The sequence below is a fragment of the Scomber japonicus genome, chromosome 12, assembly GCF_027409825.1.
Source record: "Scomber japonicus isolate fScoJap1 chromosome 12, fScoJap1.pri, whole genome shotgun sequence".
Lineage (NCBI taxonomy): Eukaryota > Metazoa > Chordata > Actinopteri > Scombriformes > Scombridae > Scomber > Scomber japonicus.
In genome coordinates this window covers 15,882,527-15,901,337 of record NC_070589.1, presented here as the reverse complement: position 1 = coordinate 15,901,337, position 18,811 = coordinate 15,882,527, and the positions used below count along the sequence as shown (strand labels likewise).

Genomic DNA, 18,811 nt, shown 5'->3' with positions numbered 1-18,811 from the left:
CACTGAATCGGTTTTAGCAGCAGATGCATATTTGACATTTATTGCTATAATCCATCAGGTGTACTTCCAACAGTGCTTTTCCACTCTTGACACACACCTGCACCCATCATCACACCACCAAACATGGGGTAGCATTACAGTTTCTCAACAAACTACAGGAGCTTTTCTTGATATGGTTCCAAAAAAAATGCTCCCAAGGAATAGATGAAAACTGTAACAGACCCTGACCCTGGGCCCAGTCTCATTTCTTGTACTACAAAATGAAAAAGGGAGTGAAGGTCAGCGTTTCAGACCGCCGTTAACAACTATAAGTTGAGGACATTAAAGCAGAGCCCATTGGATTCTTTGTAGGCAAGGTAAAGACAACACTGACAGAAGGGAGACCTGGTTCCGGTCGGGCTCAAGGCCAGGCACAGTGATTTAGGCAGCTTGGCAGTCCATTCATAAGATGCCTGTTATGCAACCTTCTGCCCAACACAGGATGGTCATCATCCTTTGGGATTCAACTTCCAGGTCAAAGATGGAGAATCATTGCTGATTCAGTTAAGTGATCTTTGAAATGGACAGCATTTACAAATATATCGTACACAATTATAGTAATAGTTCTAGCTCGAAATGTCCAGAGGAATTGTAGTTAAAATACAGCACAGTAATAAAATACCTTCTACCTGCAACCCTGTTTGAGTCCCAATAAAACAGTTTACTGTACACTTACTTTAACAGAAGGACGTGCAATGTTTTGTTAAACAATAAAATCAGATCTAGATTGGTTTTGATGTATTTTGTCATGTACACTTTGTCGATAGCTATTGACCAGATCAGCAAACACCAGTCACATGACCTCCCTCTGGTGGCAAGTTAAAAGATGTTACAACTTGCATTAAAAAAAATAAATGAAGGAAAAAAAAATCTGAGGCTTCAGTCTTCTCTGGTTGATTAAAAATAACGCATATTTCTCTCTTCGGCTTGGTTCAGTGTTCTGTTGAACGGGTTCTCTCTTCATTTCCAATATGACACAAAGGAGGAGTGGTCTCTTGCCTCTGTTCCTGACCTTTGCTCTGTCTCCAAATTACAGTGCCAATCCACGCAGAGGTATCTGTCCCTGGACTTGTCATCCCTCAGCACATCACATATACACACACCTGCAAAAACAGAGAAACAACACAGGTATTAGAGGACTAAAAGTAAAACTGTAACAGTTATCAGCTGATGTAACAAATGACAAACAAACCCTTGCAGAGGTTCACTGTGCCAGGAGCTTAACGTCCACCGCTAGCATTCACCAGACCATGGAAGTCTTCCCATGCTCTGCAAATACAGTGCACAGATCATTCACAGTAAAATAAACACATCCTTTATATATCTTTCTCTTTTTAACTGAGATCCCAAGCTATTTCAATTGGCTGCAAAAGCACAACAACTATGACAGAGATGTTTACAACAATGTATTTTCTACGTCTTTCTTAAAACTCATAAAACAACTAAAGAAAAACATTGTGCCCCTTATATTAAAACAGTTACGTTTTATGATAATATAATTTATTTAGTGAATCAAATTTTCAGAGAAATGTTTCAATTCAATAACAGAAGATAGTTCAGAAATGCAGTTTCTCTGAACCCAAAGTAACATCTTCAAATTGCTTAATTTATCAAAACAGTTCAAACCCCCAAAACAATACATTTATGAAGATATAAACAAGAGAAAGATGACAGATTATCACATTTATGAAGTTACCTGCAAATGGAATTCTTTCTTGATAAATTAATTCATAAATTGACTATCAAAATGGTTGTAAATTGATACGATTAAAGAACAATTTCAGCACTACTCCAATAAGATTGGTTTTCAGTTGAACAGATCAGCACGGTTGGCTACCATACTACTAATGCATAACAGTTACAGCGTGATCTGACAATGCCTCATGGGTGAGAAAATATAAAGATTGTGAGCATGCATATAGTTGTGTGTGTGACAAAGAGATAGGTTGGAGAAAAAATAATAAAATTGATGAGACATACATACTTAATGCTGTCTGTGTGTGTCTTGTACTCCATGATGGTGTTGGGAGGCAGGTTGAGGACTCTGCGCAGGGTGTCTCTGATGCGGGCCGTGGTCGCCTGGTCACTTGCTGTTTTGTTCCAGATGGAGATGATATCCTCCTGGAAATAAAAAACAGAGGACAGGTGTTAGCATATTGAAATAGGGAGCAGGATTATTATAGTTATGATAGTTTTTTTTTTAAAAAGAAAGAAAACTAAATAAAAACTACTATGAACAATGCTAAACTGAATTACAGATAAAATCACCTACGTTTTCTCCCTTGATTTTTTTTTTTACTGTGTCCTGTTCAGTTTGACTCCTTGAAATAATGGGCTAGTTCCAATGGGTGGCAGCAGAGCAGGTGCCAGCTGCCGCATAACATACAAGAAGAAGATGCTTGACTTGTGATTTACAATTTTCTAGAAAGAAGAAGTTGTTCTAGGCAGAAAATGTCACAGACCAATAAAGGAATATTTTGACTACGACCCCGTAGTAGATAAAAGTAAAAGTGTTGTGATGAAAAGTGATGTGAACATTTGTGGGATACAGCTAAAAGGGAAAAATCCCACTTATTTGAAAGTCCACCTTCGAAGCTCTCAGCAGAGAAGCAGGAGTCAGCTAACGCTCACCGTCAAACAGCTGCACCACAAACACAGCAAACTTTACCTCAGTGTCAGGCATTATTTCTTCCTTTTCAGCTTCTACAAATCAAGGCTTTCCTCCTAATCCCTGAAAAACTAAGATTAAGACTAAAACTAAATAAAAGTTAATCCCTCAAAATAAAAACTAAACTAAAACTACTTAATCACGTGTTAAACTAACTAAAACTAAACTGAGATAAAAAACGAAATAAAAATATAAACTAATGACATTTTCAAAACTATAATAACCCTGGTAGGGAGTGTATAACACATTTAGTGGGTGTGTGTTGTGAGGGTACCTGGAAGCGTACTGATACCACAGCCCCACAGATCTCCTCTCCAACCATGAACTGCTCCCCCAGCATAGCCAGGATCAGGTTCTCCCAGCATCGAGACGCCAGGCCTTTTCTCAGACGGATGATCCACTTACCACCCATCTTATTGGCATCATCCTAAACATGACACACGCATTTTCAGAATGCCCTTGCATTTGTAAAACCAACTGGATTCTATGAATTATGAGGCACTGTGAAATCCATGTTGTTCAGAATTTAGGGTATCCACCTCCCACATAGGTTTGATGCCTTCCTTGAAAAGATGGAAGTCGCTATGGCCTGTTAGATCACCTGGCCGGATCATGTGACTATAGAAACGCCAGAACTGCTCCACCTACGGAAGGGATAGAAAAGTGGAAGAATGACTCATGATGAGCTTGTCTTCATAAATGTGGTCTATTTTCAGGCAAAGGTGATAAACTGAAGTAAAGAGCAACAGACCGAGGCGAAGCTGCCAATCTGTTTGATGTTCTGCTCATAGCTCTGGGTACTGGCTGGTCTCCCTGGGGTGCGTCTGGAGTACCAGAAGGTGTAGTTATATTGAAGAGGGTGCTCTCCTGCCCCTGGTACCACCATCTACAAAAAAAAAGAAAAAGAGTTTATTTCATCATCAGACGTTACAAACATAAAGAGTCAGTCTCTGCTAAATACTGAAGGCTCACCTTTTTCTTGGAAATGTTCTGTTCCTTGTCTTCGTCTTCGGTTTTTTCCTTCTCACCGTCTTTCGGTGAGCCTTGATCCTGGTCGTGGTCTCCACTGTCATCGTCTTTCAGACTGAATTTGATGGAAACAGAGAGTAAACAAACACTTCACTCTTTGACCATATTTAAATTGGGGCCAGTCTGATACAATGGACCTACAACTACAATAAATCCTGTCTTCATTAGTAATAGTGTACAGTTTTTGTTGAAACTGTTTCAGGAAGTCATTCAACTTTATTATTTTGAAAGCTGTAGTTTGTGGTGCCACTGATAGGTGTCTCTAACATAATCAACCCTCACTGACATATGAGTAGTAAAACTACAGCCTCAAAAATGGCAATGACAGTGACTAAAAACGTGTCTAAATCAGTAATAACATTTCTGAACATTGTACTCTTCGTGGAGGCTAGAGTTTTTGCACATCTGTTTTATTAGCCTGTATTAGTTTGAGCTAAGTAAACTAGAAACAGGGTGTACTTTTAGGATGTTGACTGTTGAATGGTGCACATGCACACACCTCCAGTAACTGTCCTGAACGAAAGTAGCTTTCAGCACACTGTTAGCTAACTGCCCGTGTTTTAGGGCCATGGCTGTCTAGTTTGAGCGGAGTCTGCGTGCGCCTTTCCCCGCCTCTAAACTACTTCCACACCGTGGCTTCAGGGCCTAGCCGCCTTCCGCCAGGCTAAGCTAACCGCTAACAACACAGCACGCTACCCATTAAAATCAGGATTTACTCTATGTTGCTGCGTCCCTTCTTTTCAAACACACCTGTGCGTGAAAACCTCGCTGTCATGTGGGTTTATTAGCGCACGCAGCACGCAGGAGCATGCATTTAAGTTGACACACCTCTCTCTTTACACGCAGCGCAACAGCTTTCATTCACGTTAACGCTCCCCGGTGAATCTGCAGGCGCGACGGGGACCCTGATTTCTAACATACATTCCGCAGAAACTTTTGAGTACTCACGCGTCAAATTTGTTGTTCATTATTTTCAAGGTGGCAGCTTTTCGCAGTCCGACCACAGCCTCCTGAATTCCGCAGGAACGGCGGCGCGCACAGTGAATGCGCGTGTACGCGCACGCCTAGTTTGGTGATGAACGTGGAACTCAACCGGTTTCTTCACAACATGACTCAACGAAGACATGCGTGATGTAGGGATAACAAATTCACACACAGAGATCATGACATACGTTTTTTTATTCTTCCACATTACAGTACCAGTCTTCTTATCAGTTAATCATAGTCTCTGTAAACAGTGGCTCCAGTGCAGCAATAATCAGAAACCCTGTGACTTCAGTGCACACAGACATGTGTACAAGCAGGCACACACACACCATCACACATACAGAAGCCTCAACACAAAAAGGACCGGCGGCTTCTTCATATGAGCCGGTCTCTTCTGATGTGCCGCATCCCTTGTTTCATCCCTTCCATCCCTCCGCCTGTCATCTGTTCTTGCGGCCGCTTCAAACAGTGTCTCTGTTCAGGTCCAAGTAGAGACAGAAAGGGAGCTGGGGGCTGAGGATGGAGTCAGCAACCAGGCGGATATCTTTAGGTCCTGTCTGACTTTAGTGTTACTGAGGGCAAGTTTGAGGATGAAGGTTTGCAAAAAGGCTTGTGAGGAAACTGGAGACAAAAGCCGCAAACTAGATAAGGAGTGTCTGGGGTTGAGGGATGGCTGGAAAACTCTGGCATGGTATGGCACGGTATGGTGTGGTGTGGTTTGGTTGGCTAATGGCTATACAGTCGGAGACCATCCCCTCGCCCCTTGCCCCCTGTGCCTCTGTGAGGACCTTCATGAGAGGGCCCTTTGTTCTGGGCCGGCAGGCGCACCAGTGAGTGAATGAGCAACAGCAGTGGCGGCCCTCTTCAATGGCGGCTGTTTGTTTACACCAGCCAGTCCCGTCATACTTCATTAGCAGCCCAGCCCACCGACAACCTCTGATGTCCGAATCGCCGATGAGTGTGTGGCTGCTCATCAACCCTGAGCCTCAGCGGTTCAGGATAAAGGGGTTTCTAGGAGTCCCGACACACACATTCCCACTAAATCTCTCTGCCTGCCTGCCTTCTCAGCCACTCGTGGTACACACACACACACACACAAAGTCTCCATGGTGCGGGTGGATAGGAGAACTGGTTCTTTCATCATGGGCCAAGAGGGACAGGGAGGTGAGCCGACGTCAGTGGAGCAGTAACAGTCCCAGAGAACTAGCTTTGCATCACAGAGATGTGAGAGACCTGCCGCCCAGAGAGAGACAGAGCAACACAGACTAATTATTCAAGTGCTGCCATCTTCTGACCACAATAACAGACTTAAAACAGTTATTTTGGAAGATTTTGCCCTTTAGATGGGACCTCCTCTCAACATGTTAGATCTGTTGAGCTTTGTTGAAGCACGTGCGGCAAGAGATATTAAATTTATTGAAACTAATAATTATTTTCATTATCAATCTTTTTGTTTATTTTAAAAAATGATGATAAATCTTTATTTTTGATAAGCTGGATAACCAAATGTTTAGCATTTTTATTGGATAAATGACTTCAGCAATGGAAATTTTGTGAATCCATTGATTGTTAGTTACCTCTCGAATGGTATTGCCCAGCCTCTCCTGGCTTTTCACCACTTTCCTGAAAGACACACATCCACTAACATCAGAATGTTATTCTAATATGAACTGAAACTATCACCCATTCTGATTACAAGTTCAAGAAATTAATGGCAGACAGTTTAAGAACAAAGCTGACCTGTGTATTCTGCGAGCCAGGCTGAGGGTGAAGTCTGCCGAGCAGTCAGGCTGATAGGTGGATGGCACTATGGTGTAAGCTCCAGGAGGAAGACAGCAGGACAAGCTGGCGTCCTGGATGTAGCAGTGAGGGACACAGCTGGCCACAGGATCCTCTCTGGGTAACGTCTGCCCAGATTCCTCTATTAGGACCTGGACACAAAGTCAAAATCACTCAAAAACTACAATTACAGCTGCTACACATCATAAGTTAATATGACAATAGTATGAATAGATGATGATAGTATAATAGGGACATTTTTTCAAGTTTGTGTCAGCTGTCCTGTTCCTGTTCCTCTTTACTGCAGTGGTGGTGTTTGCACAGTCAGCATAATTTAAGATATCTGTAGTCATGAATGAACTGACATTTTTTTGAGTTACCCTAATTTGCTCACAACATTTTATAACTTGCTTAAATTGTTATAATTTAACATCACCACGACAGTATAAGTGAGTAAGAGTGTAATATGTTATTTGTTGGGTTTTTTTACTTAATGTGTTGACTGTAAATACAGGTGAAAATTGGGTGTTGAAGTAACTCTGACACATTTTCGCTGATGGTGTCAATATTGATTAATTTGCACTGTCTCACACATATGTATTTTTAAAAGATCAGTTCCCAGTTTCATTCTTTTAAAGAGAGACCATGTGTTTCTGTCAAATACGAAAAAAATCTTCACAGACCCAACTGCCTTAAAAATGACTCTATCACAAGATAATTTATCACAATAATCATAAAAGTGGATTTGCGTTTGTAAAAGTTTGTTCTGCTGTGTTTGTCCTGTTTAGTTAAATTTTATACCAGTGCTACTCTGAGCCACAGATATAAATGTAAGTATTGTATGTATCCAATATCTAATTAAAAGCTAGCTCAGATAACTTAAAGTTAGAAAGGTTAATACTGAAAAAAGATTAAATTACATACTGTGTGGTTTGTTTTTGGGAAATGCCCCAGAACTCTAAATGACCCTAGTTATCTCCCTTAATGTTTGACTGACCTTATAAATGTGGAAGCCAATAGGGTGCAGGTCAGTGTTGGGGCGGCTCTGGTGCAAGGTAATGCTGACATTAACTCCTGATGTTACCGCTGGCTCATCGCACAATGTAAAAGGGAAGCAGGGGTTCTGCCAGTGAGACAGGAAGTTCCTGCTTCCTCCAGCTGTGCTTCCCTCCACCCACGAGCCCCGGAAGTAACTTGTCTCCCATTCTCCATCTGTTGTTGAAGGCAGTGAAGGTGCTGGGCTCTTCAGGGCACTGAGGAGGACATGGACTTGTTGTGTGATTAATAATTCAATCAGACACATAACAAGGGTTATAAAATAGCCAGTTAAATTGTGAAAAATAACTGTAGTAAAATAATCTTTGTGTAACATGCATGGAGTAACAGCTCTAAGTGTGTAAAGGGATTGTTTAAAAACAATGTAATTTATTAGTTGACCATTTTAAAAATATGCTTTTCAAATTGACCAGCAGGTGTCACTCTTCATCCTTTTTTGTATGTACTTCAGATTTATCCCGCTTGCTGGTTGTGTTATTTGTGACATCTTTTAAACATTAATCAACTATTGTTACTAACGTTACTGTGATTAAGATTAACTTGTGTACAGTTTATTAATTTAAATGAATTAATTAGGAATTTGTACACTCAAATGTGTTGTTTTTTTCTCCCTCATGATGAGCCTAGTCGGGCTCTGTGGAAAATGACATATTTGAATAAAAACTTTTGAACCCCTAAGACATGGATGTGTTGCATGTTTCCGGTCATTTTTACACAGATGAGACAGACTTTGACTGCCTTTTCCTATTATGTGGTCCTTACCTGAGGGATGTGGATGAAGAGGAAAAGACCCTAATGAGAAAGCGGGCCTCAGCTCCTGGCTGGTAGGTACTTGGGATCAGCAGGTAGAATCCAGGCTCCAGCTGCTCATGGAGCACCGTCTCCCTCTCATAGGTGTGGCAGTAAGTAGAAGCACAAGGAGGTTTGTTTAACATCCTGCTCAGATTAAAGCGCTTCTTCTCCACCTGGTGATAGAAAAAAACAACAAGGACACAAGGTGAAACACACACACATACACACACAGCAACACTTGTTTTCCTGTGAGTGATGGCACAAACCTTCCATATGTGTAGGGCAATAGCCTGGTAATGCTGGTGCTTTGTGTTCCCGCTGTCCTCAAGAGGCGTTTGTGCATATTTGTCCGTGTTCCTCCACTTCCTATGCTGCAGCAGGGTTACCAGCACCTCTCCTTTCTCAGACACTTTGAGCCAAAACTTGGGGTTAGTGCTGTAGCTGCTGCTGTTTCGACTACCACCAGCAGAGTGCCCTTTCACCCACTGTCCAGCCAGTTGATGGCTGTGTGTAAGCAGATTTCCTGTCGGAGGAGATTTGTAGGGTTATAAAAAGGCATAATCAGAGACTGAAAGCTTAAAATTCTCTTAAGAGAAATAAAGAAATTACCAGTATATAAACTTTTTAGGTGTCCCTCCCCACTGATAGGGTAGCCCACTGTGATATCATCAAACTGGGACAAGAACTCTGTCTCATCCAACCAGAACTCGCCCTCGGACACCCTGGCTTGTAGGTCCAAAGCACAAATAGAGTCGACAGAGTTCCACCCTACACCACTGCAGAGAGAGGGAGAGAGTGAGGGAGACCATACAGATCAACTCTGACTGAGGTTAAACAACATCTGCAAGGAACAGTTCTTCACACACACAGACACAGGTATGCTCACAGATATGCTTACTGTACCCTTCTATCCAGGCTCCTCCCCAGCAGCACCTCCCCCAGGGGTTTCTGATCCTGAGAAGCTGCACTTCACTCCCCGACACCGTCTTCACATCCAACCACTCCATGATAGTCAGAGCATGGTACTGGCCCAGCTCACTGGCACCTAAAACAGGCAGAGATAACATTAGGTGACGCAAAACAAATTAAAAAAATGGTATCTGCAAAATCAAACACTTTTCAGACCTCCATGGCTGCTGTGAGTGGAACAGCTAAGCGTGCAGTCATCTTTCAACAAGTTGAGAAGGTTTAGATCCAGTCTTCTCCTCCTGCCCTGGTCACTGTCCTGTTCTGGTCTCTGCTTCTCCTCCGACTCAACATCTGCCAAGCTCCAGCGCTCTGCCAGGCCCCCAGTCAAGTCTACCAAGGCCTCAGAGACCTGCCCTGCCCAGAGTCGCTCATATGACCCATGAAGTCTGGAGAGGATGGAAGGCACAACTGCTAATGAGACTTCCACAACCCTCTAAATGCATTGTTGGCAACATATGACCAAGTTAACAAATCCAAAAGTTCAAACAAAAAATCTCTCCTAAATCAAAGTTCAGTTTGATGAGAGATAATAGAGGGAAAATTCCACAAGCTACTCACTTGGCGTAGGCCTTCTCCAATAGGGCTACCCAAAAGGCAGTGGGGGAGTGGCAGCGAGAGAAGCAGACAGCTGAATTGATACAGGGCAGGCGGTCGTCGATGGTCACCTCTGTCCAGTGTCCCTGCTGCCAAAAGTGAAACTGGAAGGATCCCCTGTACCTGCCATCACCCCACTGGGGCTGGTCTGGAGGCAACACCTACAGAGGGTTATGATGTAAGTAAATACAACAGTGTAGGACACAGAAAACACTGATAAACTGCTGATATAATCGTTAAAATCTAAATAAAAATACAGGCACTGCAGCTCTACCTTGTTCAGAAGATGTTTGTTCTTGAGCAGCACGGAGCACGCACAGAGAAACCAGCAGTCTCCTAACAGGCCTTGTTTTGCATGAGCCAAGTTGGTGTTTTCAGGGAAGAGAGCTGGTGACTGACAGATCTCCTGGAGGTATGAGATTGAATTTAAGGAGGAATGAGACTCTGACATACAGAAGACTTGCATAGAGCCTGAAAATTAGAATTTATGTTGAAAAAATGTCTAATTATAGGCTAAACTGAAAGCGGCAAGAAATGTTGATTTAAATCATTTTAGATTCCGCTCAGTATTCTTTTGTCACACTATTTGTGAGCTTCAGAACTTATTTATTACATATTTTTGGAGGGGTAAATACTCAACAATCAATTTAAGCCTGCAGTACTCAAATTAACAACCAGATAGGGGAAATCCCTCTTTGTTCGACTACATCAGCCTGTGACGCTACAGGACTACTTGTAATGTAAATTCAAATGATCATGCCACAACAAACAAGGATTTCACAGCAACATTTCCCCTTCACCTGTGGGCGCTTCCAGGTGATGTCTCCCTGCAGCCTGGCGATGGGCGTGGAGCTGTCAGAAAGCAGCGATGTAAGATCAGAGGGAAAGTCCAGGTCCTCAAATAGAGTCTCACCTGCACACTCTGCCCTCCCCTCTGCTTTCATGGCTCCTCTGTGTTTGAAGCTGGTTCGATACCTTTGAGGTCAGTGGGTGAACCTTAGCCAGCTGTGACCATTTTCACCGCCTCCATATACATTCTATACCTATATAGCACCTGCAGACAATGTAAAGTAATGTACACGTTATCTTTGCTCAAATCGTACTGAAGCACAGCCATAAATAAGCATGCATCTGGTAGCTTTAAATTATGCAGTGCTTAACTTGAGAATCTGTGAATACACTTAATAAATAAGCCTCTCTTTGGTCCACATATGTTCTTGATATAAATAAAATGATGTTCCAATAGATTTGCTAATGTTTCATCATACTACATTTCTGTGTTTTAGGGGGAATAAACCATATTTTGTGTGTATTCAACAGGAGTTTGCATTCACTTGCTAACATCCTCGTAATAACAATGAAATATTAAGTAAAGTTGTAGAAACTGGGTCTCCACATTTAGATGTAACGTTAGTCAGACAGTAGATAATGAGGTGACCATCTCCTGTCCTTTCTGTGTCTTACCTTTCTCCTCTTTTAAGCATCTTTCCGCTCGCTACTGTCTGTCCTCGTCATAACATAGCAGCTAGCTAACCGTTAGCTACAGCTAGCTTGTGACAAATGCCTACATGTAGCATTTCCATATCGTTTCATCTTATCATAGTTTCGGAGCTGCCATCAGTACCACAACACAGCAGCGAGCTTTCGACCAAAAGCACAGAATATTTCGTTATGACAAGCGACACACGCAAATCAGACTTATCATAATGCTAAGTATGATAACACATAAGGTCCTTTCCTTTTAGACACCAGCAGCTCATTCATAAAGTGAATCCTTCCGCTGAACACGGCTGCCGCCTACTGGTGGTGAAATGAATTACATGTGATCACTGACTGATGTGTTTGTACGGATGAGCTGTAACTCACCTTATTGGCCGTGCTGGCAGAAGTATTCACGTCCCTTAGTTTAGTAATAGTACCAATACATCAAGGTAAAAATACTCTATTACAAGTGAAAGTCTCACTTAAGTGAAAGGAAGTAACAGCAGCAAAATGTGCTTAAAGTATTAAAGTAAATGTATTTCATCCCTCTGATTTATATATTATCATTAGATTATTAATATTGAAGCTGCTGGAGGTGGCGCTAGTTTGAACTACCTCATATAGGCCTACTGTTAGCTAGTTTAGTCCAGTGGTTCCCGACCTAGGAGTTGGGCCCCTCCAAAGGGTCAGTAGACAAATCTGAGGGATCCTGAGATGATTAATGTGAGAGGAAAGAAGATAAAACAAAGTTATGATACACCGTTCTGAGCACACATTAAACACTAGTTACTTGTGTAAAAACTTAATCCCAGCTTCAAATTTCTATATATATATATATATATATGTGTGTGTGTGTGTGTGTGTGTGTGTGTGTGTGTGTGTGTGTGTGTGTGTGTGTGCGTGTGTGCGTGTGTGTCTATTTCACACTTTTATAGTTATGATAATGCTGTTGTACATATTATGCATACTAATACTTTGTTGCACTATACTTTGCATTTTTTTGACAACTTGTTAGATCCATAGTTAAGGAAATGAACTTGTTTGGTCCTAATAGCTTATGCACTTTGTGCATTTTGTTTTAGAAAAGCCTTGTTGACCTTAAAGTCAATAGTATGTTTTTTTGTGCATTTATAGAATTAAGACTAAAATATATCAGATTTGAGTTTTTCTTTCTACTTAAAATTCCAATTGTTTGGAATGTATAGAACTACTTTCCTGAAACCATGTTATTGTTAAGGAGCAGTATTTTACTTTTGGGTAAAGCAAATAATTGAGTTCTTAAATTGTAGTTGCCTCAACTTACATTTTTGATTGGAAAACTGAGATTATTACATACATCTAATTTAAAGCAATTGGCAATTGTGTTAATCTAACTTGTTAACTTGATTTGAGAACACTTAATTAAATTGTGTGTTACCAATTGAAGTAAATCCAACAATTTTGTTTTTACAGTGTATAAAAAAGATTAAAGTAATTAAACAGATTGATACAAAAACAGAAAATTATTACAAAAATAATTTTATTATTGACTCAAAAATAACATTAAATCCATTGCTTGTCTATAAGCTGATTTCCTCAGGTGAGTGTAGATGCAGCTCAAGGTTTCCTATTTGGAAGAAAGAGAAGAAAAATCTTAGAGGATTCATACAAGATTGTTCAGTCTTGACTCAGTGTTGGTGTCTATATTGTTTTACTGTTTGATTTGACTGGTTAAATGGAGTAATGATCTTACTTTGGCACTGATGCCATGGCCCTTATCACCCATGGTGCTTTAGGATCGGCACAGACTTGTTTGTCTTTTATTGTCCTAAAACTGTATGAAGACAAGAGAAGACGTTCAGATGTAACAACAACAACAGATCAGACAGTTATCATTTACTTTATAGTAACATGTTGTTTCAATTTCACTAAATGCATTTTTTTCCTTACATTACTGCCTTGATGTTGCAGAACCCTGTGATTTCCTGGATAGTGTAGATTTTCAGTGCTCTCAGTGGGATTGGCTTGTCATGGTACTGTGTGCAGCAACTCTTCGTAGGACCTTTAAAGAAAAAACACAACAAATATTTTATAAGTATATGTGTTTCCTGTTTTAATGATCCACTGCAATATGATAACACTACAAAATGTAGAAAAAACAACTTCTCATAAAATAATAATATCAATAATAAATCAATTATATCAGTGAAAGGTAACCGTACATCAGGTGGCACTAAATTATTGTTAGTCATACTTACTGGTCTCACTCAGTGCCACCAGCAGCACCAGCAGTACAGAGACACACACAGCGAGCTTTGCCATCTTTTCTCAGTTTCTCTTCAGCAATCAGTCAATTAGTTTTCTGATGTGGATCCTCAGATGGGATGAACTGATGAAGTTTACCTCTGGCAGTCAGGTTTAAATACTCTCTTGAATGGAACAGACATTACGTGGAAATACCTATTAGATGAGGTAACATTCCGGTCAAGGAAGTGTTCTTTTACCACCAGTGGTGGTGCAAAATCCCCGTGTCTGTGTGCCACAGCGGATATATGTATATTTGTTTGATCCTTTATGACGACACTGTTATCCTGATAATGAATACTGTGAAAAAATGTATAACAGGTAGTCTTATTGACATCAATATCAAATCTTTAAGGAAGACCTGAGAACACAGTCAGTAGTTTGACATCGAACTATAACCCTACCTCACAATATAACATCCTGTGACCTTAATACCGCAGACAAACAACATGATGAGGCTATGTAGAGATGACAATATGGTCTTTGTGGCAAAACTTTTATTATCCTTTTTAATGTACTTACATCCAATTGGCATCTAAACTTGGTCATTTGTTGAAATGTATTCACAGCTAAACTTTACACTTACAGGTCATCCTCCTCCGTCTGTGATTATGTGTCACTTAACGTTCCCACAGAAACTTGGTTTCTTAAAATAGCCCGTATTCGACTACTACAGAGACTGTGATATAAGAAGCGTATTTTCAAGGAGTAATGAGTATGTGTGACATTGTTTTGTTCAAATATTCAGTTAGCTACTTAAGGTAAAATGAAAGGGAGAGCAATAGATAAAGACACATTTTTATTTAGACAGGACTTGACACAAATATTTGAGTCAATATTATATTATTATGTATTTTAGTAAATGTGATGTTTATCTTATAAATGTCTTTTCTGAAATGTGAATGACCTCCCAAATAAAAATAAAATGATTTAAAAATAAAAAAAATAAAAAGAACACCCCATGTTCATTGTATAAGGAAATTCAGAGTGCTTAACATCCAATCATTGATTTACTTACATGTCATTCTGACTCACCTTGAAGCACAGTTAACAAATAACAGAAAATAGTCGTTATGAAGCCTGAACCAGTCTAAAACTATGCTGGAGAGGCCAAACCATTGTTCAAGTCTGTCCATTAATATTTAATGATCGGTAGTGTTAAATGAAGCTTTGAGATCCAGTAAAACAAATACAGAAACTGTGTAAAGTCTACTTTAAAACAATATGCACATGCCATCATGTGTACATTCAAATAATTGTTGTTTGGAGTTTTGAAAGAAAAATACAGTAACTTTTGCAGATACCAGCTTGATCTGACTGCCACAGAGTGTGAAAGTCTCATATCACAACTTTAGGACACATTTTTACATTACATACAGACTGGATGTCCATCACTTATATTGGAATTGCAGTAATATGAAAGATGAATAAAGGAATACTAATATGAATAAAGAAACCACTTTATGTGTGGCCATGAAATGCATAACAGTGGCATGGAAATCTGATCCCCTTCTCCTTACTGATAGATGGTCTTTAGAAATCAACATCTGTATTCCTCTTGAAAATATCATACGTTTAGTCTTAGAAAACATCTTTCTGAAAATTATGATTAAGTAATTAGGAACATCACTGACGATACCATTTGTTGTGATCTGGTTAGCCAGAATGCCTCTTTAAAGTTTCTCTATGCACTGACCTTTTCCTCTTTTTTCTAACTATATATACTGTATGTGTGTGTGTGTATGTGTGTGTGTGTGTGTGTGTGTGTGTGTGTGTGTGTGTGTGTGTGTGTGTGTGTGTGTGTGTGTGTGTGTGTGTATACATACATATAATTGTATAATTGTTCACAGTTAATATGAAAAAAATTAAGTGTTCCACAAAAAGAATGATTACAGCTGTCAATAACCTTGAATCACACAGGAAACATTTAGCGTCACAGTAAATACAACATCAGAGCCTAAAGTCTAAATTAAAGGCAAGAAATGGACACTATATTGATTTATGGATAAAAAGTTAGAAATGCATTTTGGAAGGTTGGAAGACATTTATAAAAGATAATGTGATGATCTTAGCATTTGCTGCAGGAAATTCGTAATATGAAATGCAAGGGGTGGTTTTGGTGGAAAGTTTGCGTTGCACTATTACAGACACGCTTCTTGTATCATGACCTATTTTATGCACTTTTTTCCTTTGATGCATGGTTCTCATGTACTTTATAAATGTTTCTCTGACCTAGAAAATTACACCTGTGCAACTTCACAGTAACCCACTTAAAGCTGCCCACAAGTTAGTACACAATGATGTCTGCAGTGATGCTTCATCTCTCCATCCTCTGTGAACTCGTTCCCAAGTTGTTTCTAAATGTCAAATTGCCCTTTAATCAAACATATTCAGCCTTGATGATATTTTGCATTGTGAAAGCCACAATGATGAGTCACACGCTTATGATGTTGAGCTGGACTCTTTACTATGTGAAAGTTTAGTGATGGAACGACCTGTGTGTGACCCAACACCCATCATTTTCCACTATTTCATGACTCACTAGTTCTACTTTTTTTTAACACTTTTATATTACATTCATTGTACAATACACCACTGTAAAAGCAGTTGTCCTATTTAGTTTTATTATATTAAACATTAACCCTTTATAAAACAAGGAGAGATGCACCGGGTTTTAGCAAGTTGCTATTCTCCACCCGTAGTCCCTGGGCAGCTTGATGGAACACACTTAATTTAAAATCAATTACAGAATTCACAGTTGTGCAAAATTGTAATTACAAAATTATAAATACACACATTCCTACATCATTCAAATAATTTGACCCCCACCGGTCAATTTTTATTGTTTTTTATTGCTTTTATTGTTTTTTATTGCTTCTGCTTATTTTACTGTAAAGCACTTTGGTAGGCCATTGGCTGTTTTAAATGTGCTATATAAATAAAGCTGTCATTGATATTGACATTACATCATGTTATTGTGCTAAACTATAATTCATCATTAAAGGATCAACAAACAACAGTCAGGTGCCCAAATGAACACTGAAACAGGTTTTACTTCCTGTTATCATTCCTCCTGTTCATACTGACCATGATGATCTTCTCTAAGCACCCTTTAAATGTAATTGATGGGGCCAAAATCCAGAGTCAAAAATGTATTTAAAGGTTTATCTGGAGATAATATGAAGCTTCAGCTGTCTGAGTTAGTAAAAAAAAGGGAATCTTCCATAGGTGCAGTCTTTTGTGTCTTGATGATAGTGTTTTCCTGTTGCAGCTGCAGTTGAAGGGTTTTAACAAAAAGAGGTAATTTAGCACTAAAAAGACAGTAAGTTTGAATTGAATTAACTTGACTTAACTATTTTGGCTGAGTAACGTTCATTGTCTTCATTACTATGTTTTTGCATGGATGGAGGACAGTTTTGTCCCTCATCACTTACAATGAAGGCACATTATGAAGGGATCTTTCAATGGTCATATGAACAGGGGGAATGATTTAAAAAAAACATGTTTCAACCTTTACATTGGCACCTGACTATTGTTTTAAGCCTATTCTTTAGTTCACTGACTTTTGTCTTATCAGGGCAGGAGCGACTTAATCTTTAAACAACATTCTTGGAGTTTTTCAAATTGATATGATCTTCTAAAAATAAACATACAATAAAATATTAGTAAGTGTGTGACTTTTCTCCCCCCTCAAGTTCCCTTTTTTTTCTTTCACTGGGGGAAAGTGAAGGGGTTTTTGTGATGGTGCAACCGTGCTCATAATTTCCAGTACGGGATTTCCTGTCCTCGTTTAAAATATATAAGACTGTCGTGATCAGAAACTTGTCACTGCAGTCTCTTCAACTCCACCTGAAGACCTACAAAGCAACAGCTCAGTCACTGCCACCAACACAAAAGAAGACATGATGTCGATCAAAGCTCTAGTGTTTTGCCTCGCCATTTGTCTACTGGCCTCAAACACATCTGCTGGTATACACTGGATTTTTTCTCTTATGTTTGCCTCCATTTTAGCTTAATTAAGTTTAGTATTTGTCATATAGTTAAATTACTTTAATCCAAATTCAACAAGCCTGGCTGTGTTGGACAGATGTAAAACTCTGTTGTTCTTCTCCTGTGTCTCATCAGTCTTTTCTCTGGTTTTACAGGGTCTCATTCATGCTGCAGAAGATACATGAAGGGAAGACTACCATTTAAAGTAATCCGGGGATACTCAGTCCAGAGTTTGAGAGAGAATTGTCCTATCAATGCCATCATGTGAGTATTAATTCAATTATTTTTTTCTCCGTCAGAGAATAAAAGATGCATGACACATTGCTAATGTGTAAAAATAACGCCTAAATATTTTAATACATTTTTTGAAAATATTTTTTTATTTTTTTTTATTATTTTTCAGTTTCCACACAAAGAATGGTGGAAAAGTGTGCACTAATCCTGCTTTGAGCTGGGTGATGGACTATGTCAACAGTTTAAGGTAAGATATATGTGAGATTTATTCAGGAAATAGTTGCAACATACCCAATAAATAGTATAATAAAGAGAAAATCTAAAATAATAACTTGATCAATCATCATTGCAGGAACAAAGCACAAAAGGTTCATAACGATACCACACAGACGCAGGCGTAGAGAAGAAGATGTTCTACTTTTCGACGGTGAAGCCTCGCTACTGTGAACAAACAATTTTCTATCTCAGCTTTGCCTGTTTTTATGCATTTTTTAAAATAAATCATTTAACTCCTGTCTGAAACTGCAAACTTCTGACATGTCTAAGGCTATAAGCTCATTTCTAACAGCATTGTAAAATTATATTTTTGTGATATTTTTGTTGTCTGTGTTTGTAAGATATTGTATTCCTACAAGTTTTATAATAAAACATTTTTTTGTTGAAAAATAATAATTTGTCCAATTAATTGTTTTTTTGTGGACTCATTGCAAAAGGGAATATTAATTTGAGAGCTTATATCTCTCCATAAAAACTTTCCTCTGTGTGTATTGCATAACTTTAAAAATATTGCACGCTCACACATCACTAAAAATTCCAGCACTGCAGTTTTTGTATGGCAAATAAACAAAGTGTTGAAAGTCCTGTGACGTCAGCAGTAGGAAGTTAAAGGTGTTTGTTGACAGCATGTAG

General features: G+C 39.3%; 4 protein-coding genes across 5 annotated transcripts; 1 reads left to right on the top strand and 3 right to left on the bottom strand.

Moving 5' to 3' along the window:
• Window positions 1-11: 11 nt before the first annotated feature.
• Window positions 12-4,781, bottom strand: eif4e2 (eukaryotic translation initiation factor 4E family member 2). Of its 2 annotated transcripts, none has more exons than XM_053330321.1 (8): window positions 4,685-4,781; window positions 3,680-3,791; window positions 3,459-3,593; window positions 3,247-3,351; window positions 2,982-3,134; window positions 2,020-2,160; window positions 1,232-1,308; window positions 12-1,142 (listed from the first exon to the last, which is right to left on the bottom strand). In XM_053330321.1, exons 1-7 carry the CDS (start codon window positions 4,702-4,704, stop codon window positions 1,273-1,275), a joined length of 702 nt encoding a protein of 233 aa, XP_053186296.1. In that variant the 5' UTR covers window positions 4,705-4,781; the 3' UTR covers window positions 12-1,142; window positions 1,232-1,272. The 2 variants fall into 2 exon arrangements, with proteins under 2 accessions (XP_053186296.1, XP_053186295.1); XM_053330320.1 differs by having other exon boundaries at window positions 2,024-2,160.
• Window positions 4,782-4,903: 122 nt separating this feature from the next.
• Window positions 4,904-11,646, bottom strand: capn10 (calpain 10). Its single transcript, XM_053330313.1, has 13 exons — window positions 11,378-11,646; window positions 10,714-10,967; window positions 10,188-10,319; window positions 9,878-10,074; window positions 9,476-9,705; window positions 9,254-9,395; window positions 8,960-9,126; window positions 8,617-8,873; window positions 8,321-8,523; window positions 7,500-7,755; window positions 6,464-6,654; window positions 6,301-6,346; window positions 4,904-5,956 (listed from the first exon to the last, which is right to left on the bottom strand). Exons 2-13 carry the CDS (start codon window positions 10,855-10,857, stop codon window positions 5,927-5,929), a joined length of 1,995 nt encoding a protein of 664 aa, XP_053186288.1. The 5' UTR covers window positions 10,858-10,967; window positions 11,378-11,646; the 3' UTR covers window positions 4,904-5,926.
• A 1,477-nt stretch (window positions 11,647-13,123) lies between these two features.
• On the bottom strand, window positions 13,124-13,764 carry ccl20a.4 (chemokine (C-C motif) ligand 20a, duplicate 4). Its single transcript, XM_053330322.1, has 3 exons — window positions 13,633-13,764; window positions 13,325-13,436; window positions 13,124-13,208 (listed from the first exon to the last, which is right to left on the bottom strand). Exons 1-3 carry the CDS (start codon window positions 13,694-13,696, stop codon window positions 13,124-13,126), a joined length of 261 nt encoding a protein of 86 aa, XP_053186297.1. The 5' UTR covers window positions 13,697-13,764.
• Window positions 13,765-17,521: 3,757 nt separating this feature from the next.
• Window positions 17,522-18,303, top strand: ccl20a.3 (chemokine (C-C motif) ligand 20a, duplicate 3). Its single transcript, XM_053330704.1, has 4 exons — window positions 17,522-17,647; window positions 17,824-17,932; window positions 18,072-18,149; window positions 18,255-18,303. Exons 1-4 carry the CDS (start codon window positions 17,581-17,583, stop codon window positions 18,301-18,303), a joined length of 303 nt encoding a protein of 100 aa, XP_053186679.1. The 5' UTR covers window positions 17,522-17,580.
• The last annotated feature ends 508 nt before the right edge of the window (window positions 18,304-18,811 follow it).

Excerpts from the sequence above, each read along its gene's own strand:
- eif4e2 (XM_053330320.1), bottom strand. The coding sequence starts at position 4,704 with ATGAACAACAAATTTGACGC. Across the intron at positions 3,594-3,679 it reads AGAACATTTCCAAGAAAAAG|ATGGTGGTACCAGGGGCAGG; the intron begins GTGAGCCTTCAG and ends TTTTTTTTGTAG. Across the intron at positions 3,352-3,458 it reads AGATTGGCAGCTTCGCCTCG|GTGGAGCAGTTCTGGCGTTT; the intron begins GTCTGTTGCTCT and ends TCCCTTCCGTAG.
- ccl20a.4 (XM_053330322.1), bottom strand. The coding sequence starts at position 13,696 with ATGGCAAAGCTCGCTGTGTGTGTCTCTGTACTGCTGGTGCTGCTGGTG. Across the intron at positions 13,437-13,632 it reads GGTGGCACTGAGTGAGACCA|GTCCTACGAAGAGTTGCTGC; the intron begins GTAAGTATGACT and ends TTTTCTTTAAAG. Across the intron at positions 13,209-13,324 it reads TGCAACATCAAGGCAGTAAT|TTTTAGGACAATAAAAGACA; the intron begins GTAAGGAAAAAA and ends GTCTTCATACAG.
- capn10 (XM_053330313.1), bottom strand. The coding sequence starts at position 10,857 with ATGAAAGCAGAGGGGAGGGCAGAGTGTGCAGGTGAGACTCTATTTGAG. Across the intron at positions 7,756-8,320 it reads TCTTCATCCACATCCCTCAG|TGCCCTGAAGAGCCCAGCAC; the intron begins GTAAGGACCACA and ends TGTCCTCCTCAG. Across the intron at positions 6,347-6,463 it reads CTGGCTCGCAGAATACACAG|GAAAGTGGTGAAAAGCCAGG; the intron begins GTCAGCTTTGTT and ends TGTGTCTTTCAG.
- ccl20a.3 (XM_053330704.1), top strand. The coding sequence starts at position 17,581 with ATGATGTCGATCAAAGCTCTAGTGTTTTGCCTCGCCATTTGTCTACTG. Across the intron at positions 17,648-17,823 it reads GGCCTCAAACACATCTGCTG|GGTCTCATTCATGCTGCAGA; the intron begins GTATACACTGGA and ends CTGGTTTTACAG. Across the intron at positions 18,150-18,254 it reads GACTATGTCAACAGTTTAAG|GAACAAAGCACAAAAGGTTC; the intron begins GTAAGATATATG and ends TCATCATTGCAG.